At 45.1% G+C, this 12,649-nt stretch overlaps 2 protein-coding genes across 8 annotated transcripts in view; one reads left to right on the top strand and one right to left on the bottom strand.

Annotated features, from left to right (window-relative positions):
* Positions 1-8,051, bottom strand: part of KIF9 (kinesin family member 9) — a 53,817-nt gene extending 45,766 nt beyond the window's left edge. The window contains exons 1-4 of the mRNA XM_046640406.1: positions 7,795-8,051; positions 6,558-6,800; positions 3,184-3,281; positions 1,520-1,685 (exon numbers count right to left, since the gene is read on the bottom strand). Coding sequence (XP_046496362.1) covers positions 1,520-1,685; positions 3,184-3,281; positions 6,558-6,702 — 409 coding nt within the window. The 5' untranslated portion in view covers positions 6,703-6,800; positions 7,795-8,051. The remainder of the gene's footprint in view (positions 1-1,519; positions 1,686-3,183; positions 3,282-6,557; positions 6,801-7,794) is intronic.
* A 76-nt stretch (positions 8,052-8,127) lies between these two features.
* The window catches only part of KLHL18 (kelch like family member 18), a 57,291-nt gene continuing 52,769 nt past the window's right edge, over positions 8,128-12,649 (top strand). For 2 of the 7 annotated variants that reach the window (XM_046640429.1, XM_046640421.1), the window contains exon 1: positions 8,128-8,395. In XM_046640429.1, the coding sequence (XP_046496385.1) occupies positions 8,267-8,395 (129 nt within the window). In that variant the 5' untranslated portion in view covers positions 8,128-8,266. The remainder of the gene's footprint in view (positions 8,396-12,649) is intronic. The other 5 variants (XM_046640465.1, XM_046640446.1, XM_046640456.1 and 2 more) reach the window with 3 other exon arrangements.

The raw sequence follows: 12,649 nt of genomic DNA, 5'->3' as shown, positions 1-12,649 counted from the left end.
GAGCGTTGGGCCTCTGAGGAGAGCAGACAATCCCAGGGAACAAAGGAAGTGGGAATTTTCTTAGAAAGATGAGGAGGGAAATAAGAGCATTGAACTCCAGTCCTTCTTTTAGCAAAGCCATGAACTGGCAGGGTCTCACGGGTAGGCCTCCCTGGGGGGCTGGCCAGGCAGAAGGCAAGAAAACTCCCAGGAAGAGATGGGAGTCAGAAGGGCATTTCCTGTTAATGGTGAGAATTCTTTGTAGACTGCAAGTTCCCACAGGATCAAACAGGGCTGCTAGCTGGTCCCATGCCACTGCCAGAAACAGACCACCATAACCAGATCCTGATCTGGTCTCACTGCCCTTTCTGGGAAGACTTTCACTTGTACCTCTCATGTCCTTTAGGTCTACCATGAGCACCAGGCTCTGGGATACAAACCACACAGTAACCCTGGGCTCTGGTTTCCATCTGCTCTTCCTTCTGGCTTGGTCGGCCTGAGCCAGACCTATACTAAAGTCTGCTTCTGGGCATCTACACAGCAGACCTATCCCAGCAACACTGGGCCACAGAAATCACTGTTGGCCTTTGCCACATGGATGCTCCAGTTCCTTTGCTTGGTAGGTTTTACACAAGGGGCCCTAATTCAGCATCTGAGCTGGAGTCAGAAACAGCATCTATTAACCCAAAACAAATGTGCACGAAGGAGTCATTTCAACTGGGAATGAGAGCCAATTTGTGGCTCCAAAGCACCCAGAGCCCAAGACTTTTAACTTCCCTGGGCCTTAGTTCCTCTGTCTCTACCTCCTCAGGGCTGCATTCCCTCAGGGTCAATGACCCACACCTATGGATCACACACAAGATACAGTACAATGTTTTGGCATCTATACTCAATGGATTTTTAAAACTTGCAAACAGGGAACATTCTAGTCAACAGCGACTAGATGGGCAAAGTCTGCAAACTGTGATATATTCTTTCCAAGGATTTTTAAATCCTTTTAAGACTTTAAAACAATCTTAGACTGAACAAGTTTATAAAAATTTCCCAATAAAGCTGCTTTTAATTTGTAAAGAAAATCAAACTCTACTCAAGTTTGTAGTGATACACGTAAATAATCCTATACCAGAGTATGACCAGTAGATTGACTGCGCTGGTAGAATGAATGGAAACAGCTCCGAGCAGGTAGCCAAGAGAAAAAATGTTTGGACTCCATCAAGTACATCATAAGGACATTATCTTCAAAACTAATATTTGAGAGATTTGAAACAGGACAACAGTTAAGTCCTCATGACCTATAGAGAGCCAGGGTCATTTAGTCTTCCTTATAAAGGTAGGATCCCAGGACATTGGATCAAGCCATGCACACAATGTCATCAAGGAAGTAAGCTTTCCATCACAAGAACATGGAGGCAGACAAGCAAACAAAAATTAGTAAGTGAGGTTATATTTTATTTTATTCACCATAAAATACTTGCAACTCTTCCTCCAAAAGGGGTTCTGCAGGTTCTTACATAAAACAACAGTTAATTAACTAAATTACCATTATAGCCATCGAGGGCCTGAGAAATCACATCCTTTGCAACTGTCTCATAAACCAAGTCCTGAGAGGCATCATGGAGAACTCCATCCAGCTTGAAAGACCAGTCTGTCTGCTGGTTATTGACAACTCCCCTCCGAGTATCTTTTTTTAAGTGAATATCAATGCTCTAGGAAAAGAGACAGAGAGAGAAAGAGAGGGGAGAAGAGAGAGAGAAAGAAGGAGTTATTTGTATTTGTTAGGAAACTGGTGTAAAAAAGTTGCTGATAGCCAAGACCTGACCTGGAAGAAATAGAGGAAGTGAACTTTAGGAAGAATAGGGACTCCCACATATGGGCTGATATTCCAGATGATTTCTTTGGGATGGAAGGAAGCTCTTGCAGGGAGACCACACGACCCTTAAGGTGGAAGGATCAAGAGACTGGAGCACTTGCTAGTTTCAGTACGTCTCATCCTAGTTTGCAGGGTGCTGTCTGTCTTGGTTCCCCCATCTACGAATATGGAGTCAAACACAATCATCATGCTCTTATTAAACAAACTTTAGATCCATTCAATAAGCACTGGGAGGTCTTGAATTAGGCCAGAGAAAACAGTGAGATTGGTGAGAGAAGCCTGGGCTTGAGCCGCATCTCTTTGGTTTTTGGCGATGAGGCCTCCCTCAGTATTCTGTTGAGCACCCACTCCCACACACACGCTGTGGGTCAATGTGAGTAATGATGAAATAACAGCTACAGAAAAGACTCTGGACTTCTCAGACAGTTACTCACTGGTATTAGAGTAAATAGAGGGTGCTTACTTACTTGTAATCAGCAGATTTTTAGATGCAAAGATTTCTAAAAAATATTTTAGATAGCAGCAGCTGGTTTAGGAACATACTGGGTTAGGTCAATGGTAGATTCCAGTCTTCGCAACGGGGACTTCTGATGCAAACAGACTCTCACTGGTGTCTTGGCCGTCTTAGTCCAGGAATCAAGACTTGGCCACAGGCAGATAAACTAACTGAGAGAGGCTGGTCCATTCACATATTAAATGCTCTGCTCTTCTGTGCTCACTGAAACCATGTCCAGCAGCGTACACTTCACAGGGCTCCACATGAGCTTGTTTCTGACTGCTACAACTTTTGAAACTTGAGCAGTTTACCCTCGAATTCCTCCCTTAAAAAATGTTTCAGTGCTGCCCATAGATCCACAAATGTTTGCTCAATGAAAACATTTAACACTCTCAAGCTGTCCTAAGCCTGTCATAGGCCTCAGAAAGGTTCCTGACAGTGGTGAGGACATGAGGATGGATAAATCTTTCCAGTTCTCTCGATAAGAGTTTCTCCCACTGCTCTGGCAAGTTTAACAGTAACCAACTTAAGACATTCTTACCGTACCCCCAGGGAGACAGATCTGATCACCAGAAAGTTTTATGAGTGGGGACAAATGTCAGTTTTTGTGTCAGATACAAGGATAAAGGTAAATTTATTAACCAAAAAGAATCAAAAATGGCAGTTTCCTCAGCAAGAGCATTGCGGGGGAGTGGTTTAGATTTGATGGACTCTAGAGTCCATCTGAATTCTTACCACTTCTGTCTGGGTCCTTAAAATGGTGTTTGGAAACAGGGTCACACTGCAGCGAGGTGGCACAGAGAGGCCCAGCAGGTAAAGGCAAACGCATTGCACTTACTTTGTTGTCATCTCCATATCTGATCACTTCATGAGCAAAGTCATCGGTGGGTCTGACACGGACAAATGCATGAACTTTTTTCCTAGTACTCATTCTAGCTAAAAGGAAGAAAATAGCGAAATTGTAAGTAGGCATCATCAAACAACAATTAGAGGGGAGGTGTCATTCATTAAAAAAATTAGAAAAGAGTGATGTGCAGTCCAGCTTTCCTGGCCCTCTGTGAGCCCATCTTGCTTTCACTCCTCAGCGTTTCAGTGCTCTGCCCGCAGGACACTGCTCAACAAGTACATGTATTTCCTACTTTACAGGCTGCCTCACTATTGTCTACCAATGACCCCTAAGAGACTGAAACACAAAGCAAAAAGAATGCTCCCTTTAGTGGCCTAAACTTTGACGTGTTTTCTAGAAATGTTCTGTATCTGAGTCCACTTATGCTTTGCTTTATTCATTATATTTTCCTCTAAAATACTTCCTATGAAAGGCATTAAAACTAATTTTCTTTTCTTCATTAACATATCTTACTTCAGATGCAGCACCTCCCTCTCTAACTCTATTACACTAACTTCGATCAGAAAAAGATTCCTTCGAAGTATATTTAATCTAGCCTATAATCAAATATTCTTTCTTCTCTGGCACTCTACTGAGAGAAAAATCACAGAAAGTGCTCCACCTCCACTTTCCTTCCTAAAACCTAACTATATGCTCATCATTTTCTTTCAGGTAGACACAAATATATTTGTTTTCCTTCATTTATACCATCACAAATAATTAACATATGTAATAAAATGTTGGGGCTGGCCCCGTGGCCGAGTGGTTAAGTTCGCGCGCTCCGCTGCAGGCGGCCCAGTGTTTCGTCGGTTCGAATCCTGGGCGCGGACATGGCACTGCTCGTCAGACCACGCTGAGGCAGCGTCCCACATGCCACAACTAGAGGAACCCACAACGAAGAATACACAACTATGTACCGGGGGGCTTTGGGGAGAAAAAGGAAAAAATAAAATCTTTAAAAAAAAAAAAAAAAAAAAATGTTAAAATAAACATTTGATGTGGCTTCATGGAGTGGGATGAAAGCTTATAGATATATGCGATAGAGAGGCAGATTTAGGTAAATGACCTTCCCTTCACGTAGTGTTGTCCTATAATGGAAAAGACTTTCACAAGGGAAGGACCATAAGCACCATAAACAGTCAAGCTAAGTCAAAATACCAACTAGCAGAGATGCTACAAAAGGGATTGTTGCACTGAAGGGAGAGTTAATTGATCCCTAAGATCCTGCTGAACTAAAGCATTTTATAAAAATTTTTAAAAATTGAATTGTACAATCCCCCAAATCATCACCAAGAAATCTCATATTTTATTGGATATTAGTCTCCTCAGTCAAATCACACTAGGCTCTCTCCTGAGAGTGTCTGCGTAAAAATATTAATACTAATTGGACAGTAAATTTCAGTTCTAGCATTGACATAAAGTGGGGAAGCACAGAGGATTATTAAATAGCAGTAGTAACTGTACTGATTTTTACTGCTTTAAGGGGAACTTAAAACTTCATCAGCTCTTCAGGTGCCTCTGACACACTGATGACAAAGGATTAAATACTGAGAGAAAATGTCAAGAGCTCTAAGAAAAGCTAAGTGAAAATCTATCTGTAATCATAATCAATTGTGTTAAATCCAGTTAAGTAATATTAGAAAACAAGACAAAGGTCTACGAAAATACACTAAATAACTTCAGTGTTCAAAACTACTGTGTAAATTAACATAATACAATTTAAAATTGTTCCAAGATGAAACATTTCTAATTTTACATATAAATTTTTCTAAGATCAATCCAATATTTTTTCTTTCCTTCTTTTGAAATAATTTGAACAATATCATCAAGTAGCTTATGGTCATGTAGTCCTAAAACTAGGCTCTCAAATTTCAATAATTTCACTTTTATAGAACCATGAATATAAAGAAAGAATGTTAAAAACTCCTTTAGAGTTAATGCTCCACAAAGTACAAAACAGACTTTGACTAGAGACAAGGCCTAAGGGTCAGGATGCGTGCTGCATCATCCACTTCTCTTTCGATCCCCTGTCGAAGTTGGACCAGTTCAATAAGAAACGAGGCATCTGCCCCTAAAACAACCTGTACTTTCATGGGCACTCTAACAAATAAACTGATATGATATTTAATATTTTTAAAAAGTCAATTTTCAAGACCTTTACTGTAAAGAAAAGTTCATGCATGACAGGGATTTCTCCTTTTAATGACAGTTAATTATTTCACTTTTTAAAAAAGCACATTAAAACTTTACATGTATTATTTAAGAGAAGTTCAATGAGTGTTACCTGATAAAAATGATTCCAGGCTTTTAAAACATTAACATCCCTCCACATTTCTAGACACAACCTGTGGTGACCACTTGATTTCCTCTTACAATTATAGTAACTAACATCAGGTGGCATTAAGTATCTTGACAGAAGCAAGTTAAATAGAGACAGGCCCTGCCATTTCAGTTTACTGTTTCAATGATGTGGACAAAATAAAACTTGAACCCCTTTAGATGTCAAAGCAAATAAGCAAATATTGTACTTTCATATTTGCCTATTACAGAGTGTGTGTCTCCTTCCTCCACTCTGCAAGTGATTATTTCATGGATGTCTTTTCCCAGCCACTGTGGGATCATTCAGACCTTTCAATTTTTAGAAAATGAATCTGAAGGGTATCCAGGTAAGCAAAGATAATGGCTTGTCCAATTTCGGTCCTAAAATTTTTGTCTCCAAAATTGAGCTCTAGAAATAAAAAGCCACAAATGGCTCTAACATGAATCCCAAACTGAGGAAACTGAAGAGAACATCTCATCTCTAAGTTCACTTTGATCTAGGCTATTGAGAAGTTGAGAGTAGAGGGAGGTATGTTTTGACTCAAGCAAATACTTACCCTCAATCTCTAAAGCTCTAAGAACCATTCCCCAGACCAATCCGAGGGCCCATCCTCCTGCTCAGGGAAGTTAAGATGCTACCCAGGGTGCCCTCCGAAACAGACCAAAAAGAAGAAGTAGGGCAGGTCTGGGGGCAGGTACCCAGGCCTCCCTCCCAGCAGTCCTCACTCACTGACAGCACAAGGGCAGCACAGGCAAGCTCCAAGCATCACCGTCCCCTCAGAGCCTGCCGCTTCTCTGCCCTGCAATTTGCCAACATGCACATGCAGTCACCCTATTTGTGCTTCCCAAGGCCTTCCCCATGCTCACACCCACGGCTCCAGACATGCCAAGAGTAATATACACTTGAGGCGAGCCTTCTCTATTAACTACACCCCTCTTGCGAGTCTGCTACATAGCAGCCCCTCAACACCCAGACATTTGGGGACCCCATGCCATCTTGCACTTACTGAAATAATGCTTGTTATTGTTCTTACGCCGCATCATTTGAGTGGGTTTCAACTCCCAAATTAAATTACAAGCTGCTTGAGGGATAGGACTGTGCCTTTTCTCTCTTTTGAATCCCCCATCAATGTCCAGAACAGTGCCTAGCATAAAGCAGGTGCTCAAGAAATGGTGGGTGATAGTGATGGTCGTGGCTGGAAGTCGGAGGGTGGTTGAATCTCCATATGTGGGTCCATCTTCAGTCACTACTGAGAGAATCCCAAGGGGCATATGATGTCACCCCTCTCCCACACCATCTCCAACCCCGAAGCTCAGAGCTCTTCCAGGAGGACACTTGGTTTCCAGGCACCTCTTGTGAGAAGCCATGTTCAGCTTCTCACCATGCCCTCCCTTTTAGTGGGCTCCTTCACCCTCAGGATCTTATAGAGAATACCTCTGTCTCATGTGTGCCACACTCTTAGCTATTTCTGGTGTAAATAAGTGAACCTCTGAGTGGCCACCAGGAGACCTCCTTGCTGAGAGGCTTGGGGTTTCCTCATTTGTTTTAGGGGTAGGAATGAATAGGATTGCCACCAAGCACCCCTGAAAGCTCGATGAAAGGTGACGGAGCGTCTGCTGGGACATAGGCACCAGGCGGGTCCCTATCTTGCAGCGCTCCTGCTCGGACCAGGGGATCTCATGGGGAGCCCTCATACCCACCAGAGCGGCAGGAGCATGTGAACCCCCAAACACAGAGTCCAAATGTACCCAGCCTTGGGCTAAACAAAAGACTCGGATCCGAGCAGAACTGGCTTTTCTCCTTTTTCACCCAACATGTTGGACACCTGTGTGGAGTCTGGGAGGCAGTGGACCCTGGGACCATTCCTGTCCCTCTCTGGAGCTGCTTCCTCATCCGTAAAGCGAAGCGCTTGGACTAGCCATCCTGAAGCTCCCTCCAGTTCGAAAACTGACTAGTACATAAGAGTCCAGAAGACCTCTGGTCCTTAGCCTTGCGACCTCGGAACTTCAGGCGCGACACAGGACCCTCGTGGAGCCACGGGACATTAGATCCGAAGACCCTAAGCCGCAGCCAGGCTGAAAAGGCCCGGGCGATGCCGCGCCCTCCTCCCCCCGGGTTTCACATATCAAGCCAAGCTGGGGAAAATCCGGGCGGAGCAGTGTTGGGAATCCAGCCGCTGCCCGTCCCCGGGGCGTACACTCCCTCCCTTCTCCCCATCCCGGCTGCTCGTGGCCCCTGCTCACCGCTCCTGAAGTAGCGGCCGTCCGGCAGCGCAACCACTGACAGGAGCGACCGAAACCCGGCACGCACTGCTGCCGGGCTGTGTACACAGTCGCCATGGCAACGGGCGGCTCGCAGAGATTCCGGAAGTATCCGGATGGTGGCGGAAATGAGTCCGCGGTCCTCTGTTGAGATAAGAGTAAAATCAGGGCAGAGTCAGGAGGACGGGAGACGGGACTGATTAATCTAGGAAGACTGCGGAAGCTGCCGGCGCGAAGCCAGGGTCAGGGATAGTGAGAGAACGAGGGCTGCTCATGAACCAGGAAGCGGGGCAGCAGGGCTTCCGGCGCAGAGCTGCCTGTGACTACGGCGGCCGCGCAGGCTCCTTTGATTCCAGCCCTGCGCTCCGGGCTGCAGTCGGCGCGCGCCCTCGCCCCGCCCTGGTTAGTTTCGGGCTGGCCGGCCAGGCCTGCGCAGTCGCGGCGGCCGAGGAAGATGGTGGAGGACGGCGCGGAGGAGCTGGAGGATCTGGTGCACTTCTCCGTGTCCGAGTTGCCTAGTCGCGGCTACGGCGTCATGGAGGAGATTCGGCGGCAGGGCAAGCTGTGCGATGTGACGCTCAAGGTACCGAGGGGCTCGCGGCGCGGGGCTGAGGGGAAAGGAACCGAGTGGGGAGGAAAGAGGGGCGGCGGATAGGGGAAGAGGCTCTAGCGGGCAGAGGGGTGGGGAAAGGAGGTTGGAGGGAGACCGAGTACGGGAGAGAGGTGTCGAATGGGAGAAGGGGATTGGGGCTGAGTGGGGAGACGGACAGGGACAGCCTCTCAACCCTTAGAAGGAAAGGCTGAGAGGTGCGCCGTTGAGGCCCTCGGAGTGGGAGACATTGGGGTGCCCGCTTCCCTTTTCTGTCACACAGAAAGAAAAAATGGGCTTGCAGCCCCTCTATGGAGGAAGGGGCGGTGGCAGTCTCTACATTCTGGTGGGCACCACTGAAGCACCTTCTATCGACACCATAGACATTTTTTTGTGCCTCTCGGAGTTAGCTGTGCTGTCGCAGAGGCGCAGGCTTTTCCTTAGGAGTCCTTGCTTGTCCTTGATTGTTAGATTACTATCTTGTCTCCTAAGAGGTTTTAAAATCAAGTCTGGAAGTCCTATGAGATGGGCAGCTACTCTGCCTCACATTGGAAGTCACACCGCCACCAGCACAGCGGTCTGGGAGAATGGACTGATGGGCTGCTTCGGCAGAGGGATCTCTTAACCACCAGTTCCTTACTGGCGTTCTGGGCGCAAGAGCCAGCCTTCCTCCTGTGCTTTGCATGCACTCATGCTGGAGAGGCATGCCGTGCTGCTCCTTGGCCAAGCTGCTGAGCCATGTGGAGCCCTCCAGGTGGGGACATGCTCCTGCAAGACTTGTTCCCTGTTGGACTTTGACTAGAAGGCTCTCAGTATCTGTGGAAGACCCTGTTTAAAAACAGAGCAGAGATCATTTTGCTCTTCTTATTTTCTACAGGGTTAAGGAAACTTTTCTTCTTCCACATATTTGAGTCAGACCTCAGGAGACAGTACAGTAGAGTGGTGAGGAGTGTGGCTTTGAAAATAGAAAGATTTGGGTTAAAATCTTAGTTGTAACCTTGGGCAAGTAACTTAATCTCTTTAAGCGTCAGTTTTCCAAATGTAAAAATAGGGATGATTCCTAATTCTCAGTATTAGTGTAAGGATTAAATGTGAAAATTTATGGTATTCCTTGCATAATTCTTGGCATAAGTGTTTCAGCACTCTAAACCGCTCGCAAAGAAGATTAGTTTTCCTGGAGAGGAGTGAAGTGGCCTGAGAGGGGAAAGGATCTTTAGCAGGGAACCAAGGGGTTTGAGACAAATGAGCTGGACTAAAGGAGGCAGAGGAAGTAAATATAAATGAGACGTTTTTGTCCATAGTGATTACATGATAGAAGATGTTGAGGCTGCTAGAGATGTGTAAGCAGAAGAATGATCTGGTTGTGGCAGTACCACTTGGGGTGAGTAGAGACTGGTGAAAAGCAGTAATGGGGAGAATTTTTGGGTTAAGATTTAGGCTGTAAGGGTGAGCCAGGGAAAGCTTATAAGACACAGAGAAACAAGAAGGACATGGTAGAGTGGGATGGTCGCAGATACTTCTACATAAATTACAGCAGTGCATTTTGCCTTTGCATTTAAAGCAGTTACGGGATATAGCAACCCTTTAGCATAAAAATGCTTGCATGATTTTTCCATTAAAATGCTTTTTGTTCATTCAAAGGGACAAGTAAATTATCAGAGGTAGTTCCAACCAAGAGTGTCAGTCTAAATTGCTGTATTAGTTTCAAGGGTCTGGGACATAAGCACCAGTATAAAGGCACAGGCTAGAGCTGGACAGAACTGTAGAGAGGATCTCCTTCCTTGGTTTTCCAACTGTTCTGTAGAGCCTGAGGAGTAGCTCAATGGCAGTGTGATGGTAGGGCCAGAGAGAGCCCAGGCAAACCAGACTCTGCCTCATTTCACTCCCCTTCATTAGAGCTGCTCTGTGAAATCTGTTTTGGTCTCTGTCTTTCAGGACAGAGTCTTTCCTGAGACTTCTGGTGATTCCAGACTGTCTTCCAAATACATAGGCACTGAAAATCTTGCTGGAAGCTTTTTGGTGTGGGGTAGGTTTATTGACTAGTGGGCCTCCCCATAGGGCAGTGGTTCTCAAACTTTAGCAGGCATCAGAGTCCCCTGGCAGCCTTTTTCGAACACTGGTTGTTGGGCTGTACCCCAGAATTTCTTATTCAGTAGGTCTAATGTGAGCCTGAGAATTTATATTTTTGACAAGTTCTCCAGTGATGCTACTCCTGGCCTGAGGCCACATTCTGAGAGCCACAGCCATAGTATGATGGACCTGTCCTTTTCAATGGGATATTTTTAGAGTCCATGGATCTTCCTTCAGGCTTCTGCCTAGGTGGAATAAGCCTAACTGTTGTCATTCTAGGAACCTTATGGTAGGAGGGACTGGGGGCTCTTGCTTCAGTATGCAGACTTTCACTTAATCCCCCTGAATGGTACCACTTCCCTGTCTTCAGTGGTAACTTGGTTACCCAAGTCTGGAGTCTCTAGTTCATCCTGTCCAAAGAGTAAACCTCCGGTATTCTGCTGGGAGGGGTGATGGAGCAGTTGCTTGCCTTGGGAAGGGCATCAATACTGCCTGTTTTCAGCCTTCCTTATGCACACCTTCAGAGGAAACCTGTGTCTCCAGCAGTTGAGTTTTGGAGGGGGGAGGGTCTGCAGTGGCTTGCCATCCGTCTGCAGCACTCAGTATTCTCCATATAAGTCAGCTCCTACTCATTTGTCTGCTTTTCCTCTTCCAAAATTTGGTACCATTTCCAATCTACTCTCTCTTTCAGCTGCTTTTTCCTTGGAAGCTTTGCTCTTCCTTGATTGTCAGTCTGAGAGGTAGTATAGCCAGACTGCCTAGGTTTGAATCCTGAATCTCCCACTTATTAGCTGTGAAAATGAGCAAGTTCCTTAAATGCTGGTGATTCAGTTCCTTCATCTGTAAAATGGGGTTCATCCCTACCTAATGAGAGTGTTAAGGATTCTACTAGTTAATACACTTAAAGCAATCATGTGGTAAGTGCTCAGTAAGTAGTAGATATTTATGACTAATAACTTAATGGAGTTTCTAGAGGGAGTGGAGATAAACACGTGTGTTCAACCTGCCATTTTGAATTTGTTTTAGCTTCTGATGAATTCTGGATGATTTTACCTAAACATAATGTTCATTGCATTAAAAGAGTTTGCAAATCACCACTCTACTTCAATAGCCTGCCTGCGTTTAACAGATGAGGACCCAAGCCCAGAAGGAGAAGGGATTGTCCAAGGTCATAGATTGAATTAGGAAGAACTAGGACTAAAGACTAGACTCCTGCTCTCCATAATCCGGGTCAAGTGTCCTTTCATGCTCTCCTGTTGTCTCTACTGTCACTGATGGTGACTGAACTGATTTCACCTGCTGCTGTGTGAATTAAGCTACCTCAGGTCAATTGTACTCATCCTTTACAACATGTCATCTTTTCTATCTTCCCGAATTTTAGGGAGAGTGTGAAAGTCAGCATTAGCAGGCATGCCACATCCTCAAAATTCACTGTCAACTCTTGAAACTTGCTTAATTTTCTTTTTGGAAATATTTGAAATTTAAATTCCTCGGGTGCCTATTGGGTTAAGTAGAGGCATAACAGAAAAAGGTAATGTATTGGAATTTTTTTTATCACATTATATATCTGTGGTGACTTGAACCTTTTTGAAAAACTGAAAGCGATGAACCTTCCTCCCAGAGAAATGTACATACTTACATACATGGAAAATTTTGCATTCAGTCTTGAGAGCAGTTCCCCTGAAGCCCACCTCAAGTTATGAATCCAACTGAGTATTATTCTTCTATCAAAAAAAGCCCAGGGTCCTCCTTGGCAATCATTTTATCTTAAAGGTTAGGAGGATAGTAGTGCCAGACTTGTTGGCAACCTATAGCACAGGGCCTGGACTGGGTAGAGAGGTTTGCATCCACAGAGGCTCTCATCCGCTCTTCCCAACAGTTGCTTTTCATCTCCTTTCCTCTTGGCTACCAGGATCCCAGTGCTCAGGCCGCATGTGTCAGGTTCATCTGGGTCTAGCAAGTTGGGCAGACTCTCCAGATTCAATGAGTGTTCTCAACGACTCCTTATTCATGAGATCTAGAATCACCAGATTCATGTATTTATATTCTCCCCTCACCTCTCATACTCCTTTCTTTTTCTTTATTTGTGAGAGCAGAATGGGGGTTACCAAACCTGCATACTATTTGCTGACCCTTAAGCTTAGAAGAGAGAGAAGCCTCCTACACACACACACACAC

This window comes from Equus quagga, chromosome 1, assembly GCF_021613505.1.
Source record: "Equus quagga isolate Etosha38 chromosome 1, UCLA_HA_Equagga_1.0, whole genome shotgun sequence".
NCBI classification, from domain to species: domain Eukaryota; kingdom Metazoa; phylum Chordata; class Mammalia; order Perissodactyla; family Equidae; genus Equus; species Equus quagga.
Note: the sequence above shows the minus strand (reverse complement) of the source record. Positions and strands in the feature narration are given on the sequence as shown.